The following is a 25,642-nucleotide window of genomic DNA, read 5'->3' as shown; positions in this document are numbered from 1 at the left end:
TATGAGGATCCTGCTGGCTGAATGACTGAATGTAAACAGTTTGAATTTCATTTACATGTAAACTCAGACAATACCTTAGATGGAATTTAACCCACGACGTGCACTTTGGTTGCTGTTAATAATGAGGAGTTAGGAAAGTAGCTTATAGATAGGCATATGAACACCAGTGCCACGTCACACGAAGGCTGAACTTAATTTATATGTAGGAACAACAGCTTAGTACTTTCTTGGAGTAGTTTTATGTCAACTTTGGGTAAGGATTGTGATCCAAAAACCTTTGTTTTACAGACAGTGGTAGATGCTGAATAATGTAGCAGTACTCAATCACAATTAAGGGTAATTTCACTGACATTTGTGTACAATGGTTTGGCCTTTGGTATGATGAAACATTAATTTAATTTGTGATACGGCTGTCACACTAAATGATGAAACTGACCGTGACAATAGTTGGTATGATTGCTATAATTTGATGGTGGATGACCGGATGAGTGCATTTTCTGTATCAGAACTGCCTGTCCTGTTATTATAAAGAGTTTATTTGAATCCAGACATTCAGACAAATCTAGTGGGAGTCAAAATCAGTCCATGATTCATAATGGAATTGCTCGAGGCGATAGATTGGTATGGCAACAAAGATTAGAGTGTGCAGTTTTTTATATTTGTGACAGAGTTGCTTAAGTTCACAAATACTGATTAGATTGCCCAAGGCTACAAGAAAAACCAAAGGTAAAATTTGTCAAACAGCATGATATTCCTTGTACTAGAAAATTACCGCAGTTATTCATATAATCCCATTATACTAAATAACAGTGGAATGACAGTTTTTGTTTATGTAAAATAAATAGACTGGAAAAAGGAAAATTAAAGTATGGCAAGACCCCTTTTCTCACCTAATAAACCTATACGAGGCTTGCCATCCATCAATCCATCTCCTGCCAGGGCCAGGCTGCAGGGGCAGCAATCTAAGCAGAAAAACCCAGACCTCCCTCTCCCCAGCCACCTCCTCCAGGGGAACAACACGGTATTCTCAGGCCAGCAAAAAGATATATTCTCTTGAGCATGGGTCTGCCCTGGGGCCTCCTCCAAATAAGACATACTAGGAACACTGCCCAGGAGGCATTCTAAACTGGAACCAACTCAGATGGCTCTTTTCCATATGGAGGAGTATTGGCTCTAGTGAGTCCCTCACCAACTTGTGTAGATCAACAGGTAAATAAATAGCTTTGCTTTTATGATCACTTTTCACCACAACAACCATGGCCTCAAACTTGGAGGTGCTAATTCTCATTCCTGCCCTTTGACACTAGTCTACGAACCACTCCAGTGCAAGCTGGGGGCCACCACCTGATGAAGCCAACAGAACCACATCAGCAAAAAAAAAAAAGTAGAAACAAGATCTTGAGAACACCAAAGTGAAAACTGTTGACCAACCCATAAAAAATATGTACAGGACTGCTGACAAAGGACAGCCCTGGTGAAGTTCAACACCCACCAGGAAGTCTGACCTATATATATACATATATATATATATACATATATATATACACATATACATACATATATATATATACATATATATATACACATACATATATATACATACATACATATATATATGTATAAGGGTCCTAAGGTCTAGCCTTAGGACCCTTACTGGATACAGACACCCCAGGCAGGAATCGCACTTGCGATCCTCTGTCCCAAAGGCGTGTAGTCTAACCACTACGCTATCCAGCTGCTGATCCAACTGTCTGTCACACATGAAGCCCTACCTCGACAGCAAGGGCCGTGAGCTGCCATCAGCTTTCGACTTTGTCGAATTCACTCGCTCGCTCTTTGTCAACTGATCCTTTCCCCTCATGTGTGACAGACAGTTATATATATATATATATATATACTAGAGATGGCACGATACCACTTTTTTATGTCCGATACCGATACCGATATCATAAATTTGGATATCTGCCGATACCGATATGAATCCGATATAGTGTTTTTTAATCAACAAAACTGTTTTTTAAATATCTTGCTATGGATTCTTCGATACCCAACATCCACAATGACGGCGAAACAACTAGTAGCTCAGTGTTCCAACATTCGAAAAGGCTGGGGTCTATCACACCAGGCAAGACCCCAGGTGCAGGCTGTGTAAAGATGCCCCAGAGACAATCCAGCACATAACAGCAGGGTGCAAGATGCTAGCAGGCAAGGCATACATGGAACGCCATAACCAAGTGGCCGGCATAGTGTACAGGAACATCTGTGCCGAGTACAACCTGGAAGTCCCGAGGTCAAAATGGGAGATGCCCCCAAGGGTGGTGGAGAATGACCGAGCTAAGATCCTGTGGGACTTCCAGATACAGACGGACAAAATGGTGGTGGCTAACCAACCGGACATAGTGGTGGTAGACAAACAGAAGAAGGCGGCCGTAGTGATCGATGTAGCGGTTCCAAATGACAGCAATATCAGGAAGAAGGAACACGAGAAGCTGGAGAAATACCAAGGGCTCAGAGAAGAGCTCGAGAGGATGTGGAGGGTGAAGGTAACGGTGGTCCCCGTGGTAATCGGAGCACTAGGTGCGGTGACTCCCAAGCTAGGCCAGTGGCTCCAGCAGATCCCGGGAACAACATCGGAAATCTCTGTCCAGAAGAGCGCAGTCCTGGGAACAGCTAAGATACTGCGCAGGACCCTCAAGCTCCCAGGCCTCTGGTAGAGGACCCGAGCTTGAAGGATAAACCGCCCGCAGGGGCGTGCTGGGTGTGTATATATATATGTATATATATATATATATATATATATATATATATATATTGCTGGCAACGCATACTAACCTTTTAGTCTGGGGTACAGGGATCAAAAGGCTCATAGCAACAGGCCAGAAACCCCATACTCCTATGACATATCCCACAGATACCTTGAGGGATGCTGTTGAATGCCTTCTCTAAGTTCAACTAATAGGCAGATGCCCCTACTGTAGATCTTTCCAGGCAGGCTGAGTAGTGTGATCCCCCTATAATCAGCATACACCCTCCAAACTTCCTTTTTAACCTCCTAGGACCTGGCGTCCACATATGTGGACATCACATTTTGGGTTAGACTAAAATACTCAATTTTGCTCTACATGGGCCTGATATCCATTTATGAGGACATTATGCTGCTACTGTTCTATCAAAATTTTAAACAAATATCCTCATATGTGGATCTTATTTTTCTTAGAAACAAAAATAAGGTTAAAAAAAAAATCTGGTAATTCTTTGTTTTTACATTCATCAGGCCCTAATATTCCCAAATATCAAAGAGAAATTAAAAATGCATGTCGTGGAAGAGTTCGGGTCTTAGGAGGTTAATGATGGGAACCACCACCCCAGTCTGCAACTCCAGAAGCACCGTCCCTAGATCAGAATACTTTATTAATCCCTGAGGAAATTATCTAATTATTGTTTAATTATGTTATGTATTTATCTCCATGCAGTGTTGCAGAGGTGTGTCAACCGAGACACTTGGACAACATCCTAGACCTTAAGGAAATATGAGCCAATCTCACCCACTCCAGTGGCCCACCAGCAAGTTGGCTAACTATCTCAGTAACCTCGCTGCTAGTGATGGGCGAGCCATCCCCCTTACTTTGTTTCCTCTATAAAAGGAGTGTCAGCAGATCCCTGGGAGTATTTCTTTCACCACCTGTCTATATCCTCATTCGAAGTCAACAACACCACACATGCATTATACACCATGTGAGTAGAACACTGCCAAAAGTTTTGAGTTGGTGACCTCTGTGCACTATACACTTCAGCATTCACTGATCCCACTGTTATTTTACATGGCCAACCACTTCTTAGCTGACTTGCTGTCATTCCCAGTCACTTCCAGTTTGTCAAAATACCACTAACAGTTTACTGCAGAATACTTAGTAGTGAGAAAATTTCATGACTGGAGTTGTTGCAGCTGTAGCATACTATCATGGTACCACACTGGCATTCAGGCTATGAGAGCGATCGACTCTTTCACAAAGGTGCTTGATTTTATACACCTGTGACCATGGAAGTGATTGGAATACCTGAATTCAATGATTTGGGTGAGTGAATAAATAATTTCACAATATAGTGTAGCTGCCTAAGATGATGAGCACTCTAACATTAGCTATTAAGGAGAGGCACACTAGTTTCAAATTTTTAGCTCATTTTCCAATTATCCCACTTTGTTTACAGATCTTCATTCATTCTATTAACCAATTATCACAAGTTAGAGAAATGAGTGCAACTAGAGTTCATCCTGTTTACTGTGCTTGTACTCTATTACAGCCATTACTTGTGTAGCGCTGACTCTACTGCCACAAGGATTTTAACACATGCAGCAGGTAATATTTAAGGTAAGGTAGTTTTACCAGGACAATCAATGACTGTTTGATTACTTGGCATTATACTGTGAAAGCTCTTTGTGCTGATTGCACAAATCAGTAAATTACGTTAAGTTTCTGCAAGTCCCAAGATAATGCATTTAATGTAATACTAACTTTCAAATCCTAAAAACACCAATATAGAACCGTATCACTTTGATGTTTGCTGAGGTGTTGATGGCTGCATCACACATATAAATGTGGTTTTGGTATCAACAAGTCTGTGAAGAGCATCCCTCTTGGTAAAACATTCTGCTGAAGTCAACACCTCAACAAGATTTTGTTACAAGCAGCACTGTGGTGTCAGCAAATCCCATCTTGAGTGAATTCAGCATAAAAATCACAGTAATGCCCTCATCTAATCCAACTTAAAGGTCACCACAGTGCACAACAGAAATGTGACAAATTTAAGGGAATGCGTTTTGCCACAGAAAATGTGCTTCTGCTTTAGATAATAAAGAAAGCATTCTCACAGCTGACCCATCATTAATCTTAAACATCTTTTTGACAGTCCTTCGCCCTTTCCCTCTCTAGTTTACAAGGAAAATGGATACTGATGACAGATGTGTTTTTTTATATTTTTATTTGTTTTTACAGACTTTTGTCACAACAAAGTCAGCAAGAGCATTCTTTTTTTTGTCTATTGCATTGTTGTAATTTGTTTGAAAGCAACCAAGAGGACAGTGACCATTTCATAGCATAAAAGCAGAGGCAGTTTTGACATGCAGCAAAACAGGCAGGGCTTTGAACTGAAAAAACGAACAAGGCAAGGGGAATAAAAAAAAAAAAAAAAACCTAAAAAAAAAAAAAACCCTACCAACAACTTTCAAATCTGACTCCCATTAACCCATCACTTACAACCCCTAGAGCCCATTAGTTACAAAATACTCAGAGAAGCTGCAAGAAAAGGAAAAAAAAAAAAAAAAAGGGAAAGGGAGTTTTTGCTCTGAACTCTCACCCAGGGGCGGCAAAATGAAGAAAGTTCTAAAATATCTAATCCTATTATGTGCTGTTAACATTGCTTCAAAAGGGATTGAGTAACACGTTTGAAAATTGCAACATTCAAGTCATTCTAGTTAGCCAGCATGGTGATTGGTCAAAGAATAGAGAATACCTTAATGATGTAAAATTTGTGGAAAAAACACCATTTGATATGTAAGTGATACATCACCAAGTAGAAAAGAAAAATCTGACCTCTGCAGCTCCCTCAGCCAACATCTCTAAAATATTAAGCTTAGATTTGAGGGACAATTTGATCTATCTATAAAAAAAATTTAAGTACAGGAAGAGGCCACACATAATGAAATGTTAACATAATTAAACTTAATCTTTTTAGTCTTATCAAGTATAGTGCAGTGCAAGTAATGTTCATGAGAAACCCTGGCCATAAAATACTTAAACTGTGAAGTTGTAAAAATATTAACACACTACTGATCCATTACAATTTAATTTCAGTATTTTTTTACAACACAACTGCAAAAAAAAAAAAGAAAAAAAAAGAAAAAGATGTGCATTTACTCGTATATGAAAGCTTTGTGTTTGTGTTATAGAGTCTGTTACTAATCTGAGCAGTGTTAAGATCCAGGTTCAAGAGCACTCCCCAAGTGTTTGGTCCCTAAGGGAGACATAACTGACAAGTCCTTCTGTTAAATGGCTAAAAACAGAGGACTAAGGGGAAAAAAAATCCTATCCCAAAAACCTGGGGAAAAGAGAAATTACAATGTAAGGAAGACCACCAGACAGACAAAATGAACCTCCAACAAACAGACAAAAGCATTGTTGAGACAGAGGTTGATCAGGGTCAAAGGGGTAAGTCCATCTTCTCTCAGGAGATCACTGCATCCATTTGAGTGCCCGTTCATACAGCTGCCCAGCCACCTCCCACACTGTGGTGTCTTACTTGAGCAGAGCTTTTATGGGCTCAGTAGCAGCAGCTTCAAGGGCAGTCATGCCGTCTGGTGATTTTTGGTCTTTGTCAGCTCCCTGTGGAGGAGAGGGGACACAATGTTTACTTGGTGCCTCAAACTTTAGTGACATCTGCTCAAACGTGACAGTCAAATAGTGCATTGATAACGCCGCCGTGAGCAATGTCCAAAGCTTGCGTGGCTACTTAAGAGCCGTACAGAACTAGTCAGACCCAAACTCCTTCATACACACTTCTTATTCGTTTTACCCACATCTGAAGAACTGGGAAGATTAAGGAAACCAAAACAAGGGATTAAAATCGAAGCATAGTTTTTGGACCCAAATTGCACCAGCTGTGATTTAGTTTTCAGAGCTGAACTGTGTACTCAAAAACAAAACTGTTGGCCAAGCACTGAGCCTTGAGTAGATGCATTTGGAAGCCAAGCTAAAGCGAAATCAGAAGAGGTTTGTTCCAGAAATGGGAAAAGCTCAGTCTGGGGGGGGTGCATACACATCCCTAATGAACAAAATCATTAACATCAGGAATCAGTTGATAAGATTCAACTGGAAAGAGGCCATGTTAGTTATAAAGTATCTCACAGGTTCAATTGTTCTGGTGTACAAATGCATCTTTCACTTTTTGAGAAAGATGAGTGAAAAACTCATAGACAAAAGTTACGGTAGTTGCCAAAGGAAGAGAGACAAGACTTACTTTAGACTAGCCCCTTACTCATTTGAGCTGTGATAATATGTGTATGCTGACTCTGACACTGTGGCTGTGTAGTTATTGTTATACTTTTCTTTAAGCTGCAGGGAGTCCACCCGGAAGAGGCATGTATATTTGGTTCAATTATAGTGCAGAACCAGCACAAACTGGCAGGCATGCCGACGTCCAAACAAAGCCTTGCATTCATGGTCCGATTATGAATTTTACATCAGCCAAACCCTTGCATACTCAGGGACACAGGAAAGGTATGTAGGACAATCATGAACACAACAAGGACAAGACTTTCCCTTGGTTGACTGCTTTAGGGACGCAGAAAGGCTGTGGCATAAAAGATCTTTACAGAAAAGTGAGGGTGGTCGTGAGGGTGGTCATTCAGACATAAAGCTGCCACATTCAGAGGCTATCAGATCAATGGAAAGGAGTCCATGACTAAGAGGGGCTGAAGTCACACACACTGAGACACAAATCCATTCAAGCTTTGAGGGATAACAGAATCAATGTGAAGGAGATGGGAGAAGAAATAGCCATTTAGATTAGTATGGACAAAAAACACAGACACACACACACACACACACACACACACACACACACACACACACAAAAACAAAGAGAGAGAGAAAGAAACAGGCCACATGTTTTAATGCATTTGTAGTGACAACAGATTTAATGGCAAAGTAGGAGTGGAAGGCCTTGCAGTGGAAACGCGTCCCTTTGTTTAGCTTGCCAAGTTTAGCCTCTTAGCAAAAGAGCTTACAGAACCAAGGCAGAGAGAGGCTATTGTTGCGTAGAGAAGCAGGGCATCAAAAACAATGTGCCCCAGTTCGAGTACCCGGTAGCAGGAGGATGGTTATCTGGGAGCAAATTCCATGCCACAAGAGCAACAGAGCATAAAGCGAGGAGAGGGATTTACCAGGGTTGAGTTGGTAACCTGTCACATCTACAGCTCTAATTGGTAAGGAAATGGAAGACAAAATGAGAGATAGCACCCCCCCTATCAGAACATACTTCACATTTCTTGGCATAATGCTCCTGTCAACACTCTAGTTAAACATGTTAGAGCTCTGTTATGCAACACTTGCGGTATGAAGACTAGTGAGACCTGTTCTCTCACTTTTTCAATGTGAATTTTATACATTTTATCTGATTATTCTGATGGTATCAAACATGCCTGTTAGAGATACTAAGTTAAATTTATGAAATTGTCTTTTTTTTAAGCATTCTTGCAAAGGATTACATAATAAAATTCACATCACTCCCATGTCTGTTAAAAATGATGATGGTTGACAGCTAACGTGTCTTAGCTGGGACATAAAACATGGATGCAAGGAGAAACAGTGGAACAGCTCTTTTCAAGGGGAATAAAATCTGACAACCAGCTTCTATAAAGCTCACTAATTAACAAAATGATAACTGATTTGGTTGTCTGTGCAGAAAAATTTTTTTAAGTGGGGCCAGTCTTCATTGTATAATGAAGAATTGATCTCACACAAAAGCTGTACATTATCAACTACAAAATAAACAATGACAAACGTTTTTTTTTTTTAAGTGAAGTTGTGTGAAATTGAGTCTTTAATCAAATCCTGCAGTGTTAAAAACCCCCAAAATAAAACAAAAACAAAATGATGGCTTTGGTAGGCAGATCTTTCAATTTCTAAATAAATAAATAAATAAAAATACTTCCCTCCCCTACCTTACCTGCAAATAAACAAAGGGTTTCTTCAGTGTAATTCATCTTGTCAGAGACAGGGCAGCTTGCCAGGCAAAAAACAAATTTTTTTTCCCTGATAATAATGTTTTAATCTTTTTTCATTTATCTCAGTTTCAAAGTCTACTCCTTCTAACAAGTTAAACAATTTTTGTTCTTCTGTCACTTAACTTTCCCTGAAAATGCAGATTCATGCATACCAGGTACCTGATAACCAATTACCATAATCTCTTACTCTGATGTAGGGCTGCCACAAACGATTATTTTGATAGTCGACTAGTCACCGATTATTTATGCGATTAGTCGACTAATCAGATCATCATCCACTGGACGTAAAACTACAGCTTATTGCACCAGCAGCATCTGCTCTTATATAACTATCATTAGCTTACAGCTTTAAGCTTTTAAGGTGCTAACTAAAAATAAAGACAAGATGATAGTTTATTCAATTTTAATGAAATTTGCAGATTGTTTCGGTAAAGTTTAATAAACTCCTTGCTATCTAAAATATAACAGGACACCGGAGTATATTCTCCAGCATCTCACACTTCTGATAATCAGCTGTCTGCTTGACGTTTATTCAGCTGTGTAAAAACTATAACTTTAATCTCAGCAAATAAACAAATAAAATACTAAAAAAAAAGCCAAACAATAACATTTTTAATTTATCTAAGTGACTCATATATATTTAACCTGAGTCGCGAAAGACGGCGGTGGGTTTGAAAACAATTTGCCGGGAGTCCGGTGTTCTCACGGCGCTAGTGACCTAGCCCCCGGCTAGCTATCGAGCTAGTGGGTAACAGACGTCTCCGAAAATGTCGGAGCGCTTTTGAAAATATGTGGTGTCTTGATAAACTGAGCAGATATTTGAGGTTTACACAGCTACATTCTCGCCTGAAAATATGTTAAACGTTTATTTTGTGACCCAGAAAGAATAATAAGAGTAATATTAAAACTAACTAGCTACCGCCATTGTTGGAAACTAAGCTGGGCCGCGCTATGAATTCTGGGACACAGCTGCTTCTTCTTCTTCGGGGTTTAACGGCAGCTGGCATCCTTGTACATGCTGTGCTGCCATCTTCTGTTTCAGTCCGTTATTACACTCTTAAATCCTGCTATTATTCCTGCGTCTTTTGCGATCTTACAAAGCTTCAAACGACACGTCGACTATTAAATCAGTCGTCGACGATTTTGATAGTCGACGTAATCGTGACTAGTCGACAAATCGTGGCAGCCCTACTCTGATGTGCTACTGGGTAGAGCGATATGGCCCAAACTTCATATTTCGATATTGTTTAGCTGGATGGCGATATACGATATATACCTTGATATTTTTTAAACCAATAAAGTAAGAACAAAAAGGGAGTTCTTAGTCAAAGCCATGTGTCGCAGATGTCACACAGGCACTTTTATTAACATACAGTGTAGATGTACATTTAAAAAAAAAACAAAAAAAAACTCAGAAATAAATTATCAGCATCTTGATGCTGGCTGCAGGTGAAGCGATGGGGAGGGGGGAGTTGTTTTCAGTGAAGGAGAGAGGCGGGACAGAGTAACGTTGCGTAGAGACAAAAGTGGACCAAAGAGAGGCAAACCAGCGGCTCCACAAGTGTAATTATAACGCAACAGAGACTATATCGACATAAACGATATTGTCACATCTTATCTCTCGTATAAAAATCTATCAATCTTTTTAAAAAACAAGATATATTGCCCAGTCTTACTATTGGGAAAAGAGGAGAGGAATGGAGATGATTCTCTTTATCCCTTCCCTTTTCTCCAGCTCTGGAGAGGACATTAGTCGTCGGTTCAGTCCAAACTTAATCAACCCTACAGACTAGAGCTGGGCGATATGACCCAAAATTCATATCTCGATATTTTTTAGCTGGATGGCGATATATGATATATATCTCGATGTTTTGTTTTTTTAAAGCCATAAGGTAAGAACAAAAAGAGAGTTTAGTCAAAGCTGTGTCCCAGATGTCAATCAGGCACTTTTATTAACATACAGCATAGATGTACATGAAGAAATTACTCAAAAATAAATTATCAGCATTTATTAAATAATAATGCTCCATAAATAAAAGAACACAATGTTGTTTTTGTGCATAACAAAAAGCTCACAATTGTGCAGTCAGAATGTAAACTAAAAGACGCTGAGCATAATAACAAAGACAGACAGATTTCACAGCTGCTCTGTTCCCAACTTCTACTGCATGACTGACAGCCTGGAGTTTGAAATCCTCTTTGTAACCGTGTCTCTTAACAGGTGCCATTTATGATCCACACACACACACACACACACACACACACGCACACACACACACACACACACAATATACGGTAATATTACGTTGAAGCACAGTACGTATTACTCCGCGAGGCTCCATTACGGTAGCCGTAATGCTAACTTGTGGTAACTCGTTAACAGAGATTTGCAGTGTTCATCTTGTCGTTGCCTGCAGGTGAAGCTATGGGGGAGGGGGGAGTTGTGCTCAGTGAAGGAGAGGCGAGGCCCAGTAACGCAGCGTAGAGACAAAAATGGACGAAAGAGAGGCAAACTTGCGGCTCCACAAATATAATTATAACGTAACATAGACTATATCGATATAAACGATGTTGTCACATCTTATATCTCGTATGAAAATATATCGATATTTTTTTAAAAACTCGATATATCGCCCAGCCCTACTACAGACCTCATCAACATTGCAAAAAAAAAGCATTACATGTTGACTTTAGTAATAATCACTGCCTTCATGGCGACAAATAAGCCTTCTATATAGGGCTGTTCGATATAACGATATATATCGGATGATGATATAAAAACGTCTATCGTTTCATTTTACGCTATTGTTTCGTGGTGTCGCAAAATAAACTCTTTGTGGCAATCTTTTTTCATTGTTCTGATGGTCACTGTAGTGGCTATATTAATTTCTTAAAGTTCTCTATTTCTCTTATATTTTATATAACCACACTACGGACGGACAAGCACCTGTTTTTATGCGTTGTGTTTAGCAATAACGACGGTAAAACCATCGCGTGTCCGCTTGTTTATGTACCACATAAACCTTTCACAATAAAGCTCAAGATCCTGTTGAGACTTTTCAAAATAAACGGAATCACGTGAAAGAGAAGATTATTTACGGATGAGAATTAAAAAAGGAGCTATCAGGTGCTAAAAAATAAACCTTAGACTCAAACGTTAGAACAGGCTTTTCCCCGCAGCATGCCGTGTAATAAATACTCAAAGAAAACGGCGGCCTTTACAACTTATATCTAAAAATTAGGGGTGCAACGATACACAAAATTCACGGTTCGGTTCGATACTTTGGTGTCACGGTTCGATATTTTTTCGATACAAAAAAAATGTTCATGCCTTTTTAATTTGTCATTTATTAAAATTATAAATATATATTTTAACTCAAAAGCACTTCTTCTGGGCTATATTCTCAGCAGCATATTAAACATATCAGGTCCCCATGAGGAGAATCATGTGCTAACAGCTGTCTAAATGACTCGGGTAAAGTTTGTAGCATGCCTGCTTGTTGTTTTTGTCTGCTTCCACTTATCTTTGCACGAGGATGATGTCAGCGTAAATGTGCAGTCATATTCGTTGTGTTTAGAGATGGACCGATCCGATATTACGTATCGGTATCGGTCCGATACTGACCTAAATTACTGGATCGGATATCGGAGAAAAATAAAAAATGTAATCCGATCCATTAAATATCACGAAAGCACCTCACAAAACTTGCAACACCCCGTAACTCACCTCAGAACGTTAGCACGTTGGAGCAGTATGCATCACGTGATAGAGCGGCTGTGGCATGCGGGACCTGTCGGTGGTCTGGATAGCATGTGGAGCTTCGCTAGCAACCCGGCATTTCATCTCCGATAAAGTTATCCCGAGAGAAGTAAAGCAAGTGTGTAAGTCCATCTCTGAATGTTTGTAAAGCATTCCTGCGTTAAGCTTAACAAACGACTGCCTCTTCTTGCTGCTACTTCAATCATGAAACTGCTTAACGATCAGCTGATCGGCTTTTCTGTCGCGAGTCCGTGATTCTAGTTTGCTTTTGGCCCACTTTGCACCAGAAAGAGGAAACCAGCGGCTGAACAACAGCAGCACGTTTAAGCTTGATCAGCTATTGTTAGAATGTATTTAATATTACTTTCTACTCCAGGATCTTTTTCTACGTAGCTGACGCTGGTAACTGTGCAGGGGCGGATCTAGCAAAGTTTAGCCAGGGGGGCCGATAGGGCATTAACAGGGAAAAAGGGGGCACAAAGACATACTTTTCTTTCTTATTCTCATTTAAAATGTCTAGCTTTTAATAAATAATTATCTGACACCCAAAGTTTTAATTTGATGTAAAATGAATAGAAGTCAATTACTGTATATAGTAACTATTAAGTCTAATATATATACCCTAGTAAGCTATAGTACTTTTTCCTTTGGGAAGGTACCATCTGTGCAGTCTGCAATTTTGTTGAAGAAAGATGATGAATCTATTTAATATTTGAAAAATAATTTTGAAAAATAATTGATTTCTGTGCATTTTTTTTTTTCACACTGCATCAAATTAAGGTTGATTACGTCGATTAAGCATCATGAGGTGGAGCGTGAGGGGTGGTTCCCTATTTTTTATTTATTTATTTTTATTGTTGCTGGGAGTTGGAACTCTATTAGTTAGGTTGCTTAATATTTACGCTAAGTACTCTTTAAAATACCAGAATAGGGAGGATGGTGTAGGTTTAAGTTTATTAGATTGATCAGTATTGCTGAACTATGAAATATTTTTTTTTGCATACAGGTATAACAGAATAGCTTTAGTGTAGTTGTTGTTTTAAACTTGAGTATGAACTTATACAAAATGCAGCAAGATATTTAAAAAACAGTTTTGTTGATTAAAAAACACTATATCGGATTCATATCGGTATCGGCAGATATCCAAATTTATGGTATCGGTATCGGACATAAAAAAGTGGTATCGTGCCATCTCTAGTTGTGTTCCCACTAGTGCTGTCAGCGTTAATCTGGAATGACGTTAACGCCACAACACGGCAAATCTCCGTTAACGAGCTACCGCGGATTGCCCCGTGCGTGGGGCTGGACAGCGTCAACGTGTTAACGAGCTAACTGCGCTAACGCAGTAGTTCCCACCCATGTAATTGAGCATTGCGTGGCACATCTGACATACTGTTTTACTTTTGTCCATGACGCGGTTACCTTCAGGGTCATACCTCACATGAAAACCAAAATAGTTCCAAAGGCCACATCTGAATGAGGGTGGGGGAGGTTCAATTTGCCATGTTGCAAGGAGAGCTTAACTTCTGTCTCGCTAGCTTGTGCCGCACTCAGTGGATCTGTGATCGATTACTCCGCCTAGGCTGCACTGTCGAGCGCAGATCCACTCAGCGCTCAGCACAGACAGCATCATCAGAAGGAAAGTTGATAAAATTAATTTAAAAATTTGTATTGTTCGATACATATGCGTACCGAACCGAAAGCACTGTATCGAACGGTTCAATATTGATACGAGTATCGTTGCACCCCTACTAAAAATGTATAGTTTCATGCATCAGTTAAAACACTCGACTCCAGCTACATGACACGCAGCCGGAAACACTTCCCGCAAGACGAGTTGCCCGAGATTCACAGAATTTACAGAAAATGTTAAATTTTTGTGATTTATATCGTTATCGGGACGATAGAATTCTTATATCGGGATATGAGATTTTGGTCATATCGCACAGCCCTACTTCTATATAATAAACACAACTGCATAATTTGTACCACTATATTTTAGGTTCTACCATTCTCATAATCATTACCTTCTCGTCACCAAACATACTGTCAAAAAGTGTATACTGGAGCCATGCCAGAGATAATGCTTCAAATCCGTATTTATGGTCGAGTTCCAGTAATAGTGCTGGCACAGTCTTCCTTTTTTTGCCTTTCAGGATACACCACGCTACCCCAACGGCCAAGCAGCTCACTGGCACGCTCCTGACACCACTTAGAGTAATGAGCTTTACTCAACTTGAATAATGACCCCACATGATCACCTCACTGTCCAAACACTAGCCAGTCAAAGACGTTGATGGCCAATTGAGACACAGACTAATGAACAAGAATAGACTCCCAGCGTGTCTCCAGTCAAAATAAGATACATCATCACCCTGGATTATACAGCTACACAAAGCAGCAGTGGGTCAGTAATATAATGCCACCAACATGCCAAAATGTCCATTAAGTTTTCATTATGACTGTTGTGAATGGAATGCATAAGTCTTCAAATATTGAGCCAAAGCCTCACTCAAAACCTATTTGAAGCACAAGATTTTCAGACTATTGACCTGCTGTCCGCAATCAAACATTACTGAGCAGTTAAAAGGGCAAATTTTTAACACCCAGCGATAAGGATAAGATCAATACATGTATTACAACAGGATGTGCCAGAAAGGCTCTGGGTGAGATACGGTGGGGGGTGGGAAATAAAATCTAGAGGTGGGGGAAAAAAAATCGATACTGTGTAGTATCGTGATATTTTGTTTGCTAATAATGTATCGATACAGGGACAGCAGAAATCGATATTTTGTTACAAAAAAGGTTTTTGTGCTCTGACTTCAGAGCATGTTGATCCTTTTTCTGAGCAAGAATCCTGACATTCCTTCACTGTCCAAATGTGTTTAACTTTCTTTTGGCAGCAATAAACATGACAGTTTACTTATTTTAATTTAAGACATGTTTTATTTTAATTAAGTTTAAAACTTTTTTATTTAATGTAAAATTATATTTTGTTTTAATTTACTTTCAAATTCTTCAGTTGCTGAAGGGGCTGCATAGTTTTCATAAATTGCATAGTTCAGAATAGCTATAATTGTACCAGATGGTTGCATTCAGTTAAGTTGGACTAGACTGTAATACAAACTGTTCAGTTTGTCAACAATAAAACTGACTGAAATGAGAGAAAGACTGAGTGTGAGACTTTGATATTAGATAAAATGAATATTGATAAAGTTTACCTTTATGTACAGAATCTGAATATCGCAAAATATTTTAAAAAATTGCAATAATATCGTATCGTGTGTTAAGTATTGTGATAATATCGTATCGTGGGATGTTTGGTGATTCCCACCTCTAATAAAATCCTTTTATAAGTTTATGGTAATCTCAAAATATGAAGCAATAAAGACCGCAAGTGTGCACTTTTACCCCCCTCAAAAAACAAAAACACTTCAGTGACAAGTGAAAGATGTTTTATACTAGAGTGTGTATATATATATTATCTATATAGTTAGGATAAATGTTCCATCCATTCTTTGCATAAAGGGCAGAGAGAAAAAAGGAGGAAATCTTTAGGGATGTAAAAGACACAAAAACAACAGGTACTGACTTCAAACAGTACTGTACTTCTTCCTAGACAATAGCAAGTTCCCATTAAAAGAAAAATGTGTGTGTATGCCCTTTTATTGCTGACCTAAAATTTACTGGCTGGTCTTTGCAGGCTGTAGTCAGCACTCTTGGCCAGGATCTTACAGCTGGGTCACCTTTGGGGTAATAATGGCCTTTCATAATTCATTAACAACAACAACACGGCACACAGTTGGGGGCAGGGGTCAGCTTCCATGATGCACAAGGGAACCACGCCATTTTTAATCTGCCAACACAAGAATGTCTGACAGTCCAACAGTCACAATTCAGTATTCTCAGTGGGCTCCTTTTATCCAGTGTAATGTGGCAGCTGTGCACAGCTACAGGTGCTGCCAGACAGAGTGGATTTACACTAGCACTATCATTGGTGTAGCTCTGAAATATCTATTAATCTCATGTTGGGATACATGGGAAGTTTTCAAAGCTTTCATATGGATATACTGAGACCTGCTCCCTGTGGCAACTATTAGCATCTAGTGTTAATTATTGATGGTACTTAGTTGGAATTATTATAAAATCAAGAACTGTGATGAATTAGGACCACCTGTCTTGTCCGATATGATACTAGCTTTTTGAAAGTCTACCAGTAGCTGGATAATTCATGAGACTTCAGTTTAAATTTACAATTGTGATCTACAATGACTATGAAAACAAGACAATCAATGTAAAATTATTCATATTTCCTCGTCATAGTCCTTGTCATAACAAAACTCATTTTACTTGTGTAATAAATCACTCACACACTTTTTCTTAAGTTGCTGTGCTTTCATCCCTCTCTAAAACAAAACTTACCCAAAGGTCTTTGATTTACAAAGATGAGGCACTACATGATACAGCTGCCTATTTTAAATGCAGAAGAGCTTCTGACTCTCAGAAGGATGTTCTGTGACTGGCAGCAGAAGAAATTAAGGAAAATAAATGCCAATAATGAAGTCTTTTTTTTAAAGAGACAAAATGAGCTTTTAAAACCCAAATTTCTCATTGTAATGTGAAAGTGAAATGTGGCTGTGTGATATTAACACTCTTAGGGACATTAAATGCATCATCTAGTGACAGCTCAGATCTTAACTTGAAGTACACCGCTTAGTTTCAGCAAAGAAATCATTCTATAACGTGTCATCTTTCAATACTTAAATAATAGCTCATTGGATACAAATATGGTCTATGGTAGGAATAAAAAGCTCTGAGTCAAATGTATACTTAAGTCAGAAACATGCAATGTCAAATGCGTGCTGACATGCTAGCAACTTTTATAGCAAATGACTTGCTGTATATAGTTTCTTTTTCCTGTCCGTTATTTCCTTCAGTTTATCTTAGTGCTGATTGCCAGCTGACAACAGTTTTCCGCTCTTGGCTGACTAGTTACAAGATTCTGGTGCCTTTGTTGATAGGCAGGACAGAGTTTGCAGCTGCGCTGCCAAAAATGCAGGACTAATACAGCTGATTAACTGAAATCAGTTGGTGGAGCATACCACAACCATGCCTCTCTAACCAAACACTGTTGTTTCCCCATATACAGATTATGGTTTCCTCTTTTAAAATGCCTTCTTCAAAGTCCCATTCAACCTGTGAACCTATTAAAAAGTCTGTCTGGCTGCTGGCAATGAGATTGTAAAGACTGCAAAAAGTGACTTCCCCATTCTGTAGTGTGACCCCTCCCCACTTCCCATTACTTGATGCTACTGTGAAACAACTGTGTAGAGGAGCTTTCATTTACCCTGCCTCATTAAGCCTGGCTGGAAACAGACAGCTGCTCACTCACCCTCAGGCCCCTGATTCTCACTCTCTCTCTGAATTCTTCCCATATACACATAACAGTCTGGAGCAGCCTTTGAATGATGCTTTTTCATGACATGATGCAGTCTTCCACAATGTAAACTCCACTCAATCAGTGGTGGTGTACTTTTGTCAATTTTTATAGTTTGGCTTGAAATTTGGAAAATGACACATTTGTTTGAAGCACATTTACAAAGCTAAGCTGTCCGACTGAAACATCCATGTTCTTTGCATCATTGTTCAAATAAGCTTTTTTTTCCCCACTTAAATTTAATAATAAACATGTACCGAGATAGAGGACCCAGTCAACTATATACCTGCCTGCTTCTTTAAAACATCATGAGTGTTATAAGGTGGAGGGTAGGGCTGGGCGATATGGCCTAAAGTTCATATCACGATATAATTTGAAGCATGTGCGGTAACGATATATATCGCGATATTCTTTTCTTCTGTATAACGTATTTTCCACACTATAAAGCACACTTAAAATCCTTTAATTTTCTCAAAAATCGAGAGTGTGCCTTATGTATTGTGGAGATACAGAAATTATTTTATTGCTGCCATATAATCTGCATCATTATAATTGCATTAATAACATTCTTTACAGCATTATTTCATCTAATAATATTTCTCACAGTATTGATACTGCATTACAGTTGTTTATTGAAGATGTCCATTTGAGGATCCTTCCATTATGTTAACTTTTATTACAAGTACGGTTAGAAGTATTTTATACACATTGCATATCTGTGCTTATTTTGAGTTGATGTTCAGTTCATTAAGGGTCTTAAGCTTCACTGGCATGACTGTCCAGGTGATACATGCTGAGGGAAACTAGAACATAGAAGGATAACTGCAATGCATGCTTACAGTACATATAATACATATAATCTAGGAATGTGTCCGGCCTGAGGCCTCAACTCATTTGGTGTCTTACTATATTTTATTCTACTTGGTAACAGACGACCAGAGACAATAATTAGCCTCAGAGACCCAGAGGGCTTGAAGTTTATTACTTTGTATGGAAGGTGTTATAGAAAAGAGAAGTTCTATGTCTGATTATAGCTATTAAAGATGTACGATTAACTGTGACTAATGTCTGGAACCTATTTTAATCTGTCATTGACGCCATGGGGGGGCGTGTACCCCACTGCTTTATAAGTATCCACAACATGTATTTTGGTTAGAAGACATATGTTGATGTTTTCTCCGGGCTGTTAATAAACTCATCGTTTGATTGCACTTTTCTGGGGCCTCCGTGGTTTGTGACACTGCTCTACATTGATTGATTTCACGACAGTATGAATTCTGGTTGTGCTTACTGACCTCGAACCGATTTTGGCGTGCAGAAATCTGTTAAAAAATATTTTAGTACAACTTTGGTAAGCCGCACTGCTTGATGGATTGTCAGAGCATTACGGCTGCCGTAGTGAGGAGCTTTGCGGAGTAATCTGGGTCCAAAACTCCCCCTTCAGGTCCCAAAGTCAAACGAACACTAAGAGTTAAAAACTGTCTAAATTCCTTAATCTTTAATAAAATCATCAGCGTTGCTGCTTTAGCAGGTGTAACAATTAAGTTTAACATCCATTTAATTTATTAAATTTAACGGAGTTAAAAGTTAGAAAGGAAGTTAGCTCCCTAGTTTCCACCTAAACATGACATACCATGTTCTGACTGAGAGATTTTTGAAACTAAATAAAACGTACAGCTCTGCTACCACTTCCAAAATAAATGAAGACAGAAAACTAAACAGCAGTGGCGTTTGTAGGGTTACTGAAGTTGGACTACCTGGTATATAATGTTGTGCTACGTGATTGCTAGCGACACAGCTATGTTAGCATAACATTAGCACAGTGAAGCTGAAGGATGAACACCAACTTTTTTTCCACTCATTAAAAGTTAACGTGAGGGATTCTGGTGGTCAGGGACAAATGCAATCGTATAGCAGGATGCTATACATGGGGCAAACGTCAGTCAGGAGAACAACTAAGACTATTCATCCACAATATGAGGTGAGTTATTAATATACTGCAACAACATGGGAATAGAAAAGCTACGAGAGAATTCAACATTAATGAATCAATGTTACGGAAGTGAAGGAAGCGCAGTTTTTGGCTTTCCCCATATTTCAAAAGTGCCTCATCTCTTTGCTATGACTGTCGCCTGGCATAATTTGCAGGTGATAATGGTTTTAGCCGCTGCGATGCTTTAAACCAAAACAGGCGCAGCTTGATGACATCATCAACATGCGCTATCGCGATAGAGCGGTATAGTCAAAATCTCTATCGTTGGCCAAATTTATATCGTTTCTATCGTATATCGTTTCTATCGCCCACCCCTAGTGGAGGGGTACACAGAAAAAGATATGTGTGTGTTAAAATGAATGTGTGACATTCATCCTCCACAGGGCCATCAATTCAACTGCAGTCGGGCTCATTTGGTCAGTAGTGAAACAGTAGCTACAGCTGTCCTGATGGGTAGAAGATGTGTCATTATGCCAGGAGTGCATACACTTTTGAGTCTAACATTCAGGTAAGACATGCAAGAAGAAACACTGACTTTGTAAAAGAAAGCTCACCACTTACAAATGAGTCTGTCTAACTGTGAAGGAACTGCAGAAATGTGTATTCTAAGGCCAGATGACGCTGGATAGATTGGACATTTATTATAGTATTCCTGTTATTATGTTGTAGTGTTACAGCCAATGCCAGCTGTGCCTGACTCTGTTCTGTGCCTCTCCTCACAGCTGTGACTAGATCTGCACATAGCAGCATGTATTTTTTTGGACCCAAGTAGCATTTAAGGTACTTCCAGAGCTAAACACCTTAGGGAGGCTAATGTGGAGGGATGGAGCAGAGACTTAGATGAAGCCAACGGCAGTGCTCCTATGAATGAAAGAAACAAACAACAAAAAAGCAAGTGCACAGCAGCGACAGTCTGCGATGCTCTATGAACATTCCAGCACAGCCTCCATAGAAATGTGTTAAAGGGCTTTTTGTCCAATGAGTTACCTCATCAGCACTCATGGCTCACATGGAACCACTGATACATCAGCATGCACTAGTGGGTGAAAGACACCAGTGCACTCCTTTGTGCAGATGCTTACATACGCATACATGAACGCAATCAGGGCACCAACCTTTTCTAACAGGAGCTTGACACATGAGAGATGACCCTCAAAACAGGCAGTCATCAGTGGAGTAAACCCATGTTTGTCTGGAGCCTGTGGAAGAAGAGGATGAGAGAGGAATGAGTGAGAAGAAGAAGACTTTTGGTCTTTGGAGGGAAAGCAAAGATTGTATATTGTTACACTTTTAAACTCTTGTTTTAAAAAGAAAAAAAAAGTCTTTTGATTTGCAGATACCAATTTTCAGAGGGTGAGATGCACCGTGCTGATGTGAGTCTTCCTGTGCAATGAAGATTTAGAGACTTCCTACTCCTGATCATTAGAGTTAAAGCATCCATGTCTCATTGTAAATTACTAACACATGATGCTTTCAAGGTAAAAAGCAATTTAAAAGACTTTTGTTGAATCAGGCCACTACCACACCTTCTGAAACTACAAGCCTCAAGGGGCCATCAAGGTTAAATGTGAGAAGGGGTTTTCTAGCATAGAAAATTTGGGGCTTTCAAAGAGGTTTTAGCCTCACACGAAAGGAAGATTACCTGAACTACTACTGAACTTTTTTTAAGAGGGGCTTAATTTACTAAGCATAACAGGAAATGCATAGACCTCTGTTAAGTAAGGCAACACAGACTCACTGCCCTAACTGCAAGCGGATCAATTGTGGTTATGTGCGTCTCATGAGAAGCCCACTATGACCCATAAAAAACCCCTGCTGAGGCCTGGCCAACTCACTGGTAAAAAACAGCCAATGAACAGTGGGTAGAAATGTATATGATAAACTCCGTTTTATTAAAGCCAGGTTGCTTTTGTTTACACAAATAATGGTTTGTTTCTAACCAGACATTAGACAGTCAAAGGAAGGAGACACAGGCTCTGTTATTTTTGTGGTCACTGTAGTGCTGAGCAGTAGGCAAATTAATGCAAAAAGAATGAAGCTGAGATAGTTGTAACTCTTACATTGATATCTGCCCCCTTAGAAATGAGGAACTCCACCACATCTGTCTGACCGAAGTCTGCAGCATAATGCAGCGGCTTCCTCCCACCATCGAGGGTCCGGTTCACATGCTCAGCCTAGAGAAGGGAAAAAGTACACATTAACAGGGATGAGATCGCCTAACTTGGCATTGCCACAAGCCAGTATGGTGTCTCTTAGTTTAAAAAAAACAAGACAAAAACAAAAAAGAAAACACAAATCAAAGCCCTTCAAAAGAAGGTAACATCTATTAAATCATTTTTTGCTGCTTGGACCCATAATAAAACACAAATTGGTCCCAGCGAGGGCTGTCAGTCCTGACTTTTTCCCCAGAAGTATATGAATAATTACTTGCCTGTATAAGGACGAAGGGAAGTCAAGCAAGAAAAGCATTCATCAGCTCAGAAAAATGGGTATACTATCAAGAATATAGAAGTATAGGAAGCCCTAGAAGATGCATTAATATCTTGTAACACAAGACCTTCATATTATAAACACCTAAGCTGGGGATGAAGGCTCAGGTGTTGGTTCTCCTGGGGCAACTAAGATCAACATTAATGAGATAGCAATAAAATGGACAGACTAGGCAAACAGCATTGAGAAATACTGTGCATTATTGATATCAAAACTGTATGAGATTACATATGACCTCAAGTTTTTACATTATTATTAATATTATAGTCATCTCCTGACTCTAATTCCTACATTAAATTTGCTACAATATTTACCATGAAAGCATAAAATGAAGACTCAACCTGCTACGGATCTCCAAATATGAATTTTTCGAAGCAGACACATTGAATTAATATGGCAGTAATGTCACATATATATTTAGTTTCATGAAATAACTGTTGTGAAAGGACTCAATATAATCTTGTACATAAAATAAATCCAGTTTTATGTAGACCTAAAACCTTAAGGTTACACTTTGGAAAAAAAACAAAACACCACATTTCTTTTTACTCTGCCATTTCTTGGGGTCAGATGAACATGGTCAGTTGCACACAAATTCTGTTCTATTACCACTAGATATTTCTGAAACAGAATCCACACCGCAGCACTGCCTTATCAAAAACATCCTTGTAGGTCAAATTCAGCATACTGAACACAATGTTTGACCTTACCTCTCATCTTGCTAAGTCCTGTAGCTGATTGATATCAAACCTCAAACTTCTCTAAAAATGTTTAAATGTTACTTTCAGTGGTTGATAAAATTAAACGTGCTCCATTTATACTATAGAAAAAGGTTAGTTATTTTTATCTACATGTTTCGTCAATGACACAATTACAGCTGAACACAAGAAACCTCACTTCTCAGAAGTCACCAACTGTAATCATGAGCTCGTGTCAATCATTTGTAGTGGTGGTTTATATCAACAGTTCTTAAAGTGCGGTCTTCGCCTCCTGCAGTTAACACACGCACACAAAACTTCACACAGTCCCTCCTACACTGGCAGCTCAAGTAATTGATCTGCACAACACTGAACAACAATTTGTCAGGAATTTGAAGAGGTCACTAAAGCTGCCCTTTCAGGAACACTGAAGGTTATTCGGTATGGCTACTAATAAAATAATAATAATGGTAATGTGGGAACTAGGCAGCAAAAATTATCAGTCCGAGAAGCTTCTTCAGTTCTAAGGTCAAATGGCAGACAAATCTGGGATTCGCCGCCATTTGACCTTAGAACTGAAGAAGCTTCTCGGATGAGAGGTGAAACGTCTTCAAGCAACTTAAAGAAGTCCAGACGCTTTTCTTTGCAAGCTCCTTTGATTAATACATATTATTAACAGGACAGTTATTTGTGTCTAAAAACTTGTGCTTTTCTTGACGTCACAGACTCAAGGTGAAAAAAAAAAAAGGAAAAAAAAAAAGAAATCTATCAGTGACTACATAGAAACAGTGGCAAGCACTTTATGGTGCCAAGTTGAACAAGTATAGCGTTACCTCAGACAACCTAAAAAATAAATTAATTTTTTCTTCTTTTGCTGTATGTAAGAGAATCTTAAAATATGTCACATACTTGGAGACGGTATGTATAGTTTTGACCCTGTGTGGAAAATTGTATGCTGTAAAATTATTCCACCCTAGAAAAAGAACAGTTGAAATAAATAGTTAAAAGTACCAAATTACCATGACGATCACGATGAGTGTATGTAAACAGTCATTTATACAAACACGTGATTAATAGTTGATGACACAAATAGAACAAGACACTAAGAAAAAAGAAAACACTTCTGTCTTCCCAAAAGTCACCAACATCCTGAGCATTATCAGTCTTTAAGAGTTTGATCAAAAACTATATGTAGTTTATGTATATATATGTATATGACAATGACAATAAATAAATACTACTACTACTAGTTTCACGTATTGTAAAACTTACATTGGAAACTAGCATTTTACAATTTAAACACATTAGTGAGCTCTACTTTATGAGGAAGCAAATATAGATTCAGTTAGTCATTTGTGGGAAACAACTGAGTGTAAATCATGTGGCAGTAAAACTATCCAGCTACTACCCAACTACAAAATCCGAATGCAGGCGTGTTTCCTAAGGTAGCTGTTTTACAGAAACATCTCTGCGTGGTAAGCATAGGCAGAAACCTTCTCATCAGGCTGCTCCAAAAAGAGCATGCTGGCATTAACGAACGCTGCAGTTGCTGTTAGCCAAGCCTCCATCTCCTAGACTACAGCTGAGACCACCGCCCAGTAAAGCTGACTAGACACTGGCCCTGTCTGCTCGATTAGCCGCTAGCATATAGCTAGACATTTGCCTCAGCTCTCTTAACAACACGCTTATAGAAGACTGTAATATGCGTTTTCTAGTAACGTACATACTGTGCTTAAAACACCCAGTTACAGTAACATTGTTACTGGTGTCAAGAGCCGTTACCCGTGTTACGTACCAACAGATACCATAGTTGGTTAGCTAACCAACAAGTTGCTCTCAGCGGAAAGTGATAATGGATTAACTTTAAACACGTCTCGTTACCCGTAAGACGAATTAAAGCCAGTTTAAAGGTGCACACATTACCGTTAATGTTACAGACCCAGAATGTCCCAACAGCTTTTCAATTCTGGATTACCCAACTTAACATTGCCCAACTCCAGCTAACGCTAGCTCGCTAGCAGCTCTACGAACTAGCGTTGATTACCTTAGCTATGCTGACTGTAGTCAAAAAAAGCACAACAGTGGGCAAGTCAAATAACAGCTAAATTACCGTTTGCAGTGTGGCTTTGACCTCATCCAGGTCCCCGGTCTTCAGTGTCCAAATCAGATCTTTATCGCACATCTTTTTGTTGTCGGTTCGGTGTTGCACCTTCCTTGTTGTACTGCCGGGGGTTTGACAACTTATCTGCTAGTGTGTTAAAAGTTAGCTAGCTGAGGCTAGAAAACTACTACTCTCGTCGAGGCTAATACAGTTTCAGCTAAATAAAAATACTCAGAATAATAATTTTTGTTCGATATGGCGACTCAATGACGAGTGACGGGGAAAAATGGTTCACGAAAAGTTCTAAACGGCAAAGTAGCAAACAGGTATCCGCCTTTCTGCAATCCAGAAATATTTCCGATGCCGTTACCCGGAAGAGAA

General features: G+C 39.2%; 2 protein-coding genes across 3 annotated transcripts; one reads left to right on the top strand and one right to left on the bottom strand.

Moving 5' to 3' along the window:
* The first annotated feature begins 2,045 nt into the window (after window positions 1-2,045).
* On the top strand, window positions 2,046-20,378 carry LOC309692359 (uncharacterized protein). Of its 2 annotated transcripts, XR_014272287.1 has the most exons (4): window positions 2,046-2,758; window positions 3,482-3,735; window positions 4,303-4,370; window positions 20,356-20,378. XR_014272287.1 is itself a non-coding variant. In XM_082510756.1 (2 exons), exon 1 carries the CDS (start codon window positions 2,196-2,198, stop codon window positions 2,712-2,714), a length of 519 nt encoding a protein of 172 aa, XP_082366882.1. In that variant the 5' UTR covers window positions 2,046-2,195; the 3' UTR covers window positions 2,715-2,758; window positions 3,474-3,504. The 2 variants fall into 2 exon arrangements, 1 of the variants encoding a protein (XP_082366882.1); XM_082510756.1 differs by lacking the exons at window positions 4,303-4,370; window positions 20,356-20,378 and having other exon boundaries at window positions 3,474-3,504.
* On the bottom strand, window positions 4,964-25,642 carry mtpn (myotrophin). Its single transcript, XM_082510761.1, has 4 exons — window positions 25,271-25,642; window positions 22,033-22,146; window positions 21,088-21,171; window positions 4,964-6,380 (listed from the first exon to the last, which is right to left on the bottom strand). Exons 1-4 carry the CDS (start codon window positions 25,340-25,342, stop codon window positions 6,294-6,296), a joined length of 357 nt encoding a protein of 118 aa, XP_082366887.1. The 5' UTR covers window positions 25,343-25,642; the 3' UTR covers window positions 4,964-6,293.

This window comes from Aulonocara stuartgranti (genome assembly GCF_965226115.1).
Source record: "Aulonocara stuartgranti genome assembly, chromosome: 17".
NCBI lineage: Eukaryota > Metazoa > Chordata > Actinopteri > Cichliformes > Cichlidae > Aulonocara > Aulonocara stuartgranti.
The sequence above is the reverse complement of the archived record's forward strand: the minus strand, read 5'-3'. Positions and strand labels throughout refer to the sequence as shown.

Bases quoted from the DNA above. Each gene is read 5' to 3' on its own strand.
- mtpn (XM_082510761.1), bottom strand. From the start codon at position 25,342: ATGTGCGATAAAGATCTGATTTGGACACTGAAGACCGGGGACCTGGAT. The intron at 22,147-25,270 runs GTAATTTAGCTG...TCCCTTCTCTAG, and splicing joins TCAAAGCCACACTGCAAACG to GCTGAGCATGTGAACCGGAC. The intron at 21,172-22,032 runs GTAAGAGTTACA...CTTCTTCCACAG, and splicing joins CTAAGGGGGCAGATATCAAT to GCTCCAGACAAACATGGGTT.
- LOC309692359 (XM_082510756.1), top strand. From the start codon at position 2,196: ATGCTAGCAGGCAAGGCATACATGGAACGCCATAACCAAGTGGCCGGC.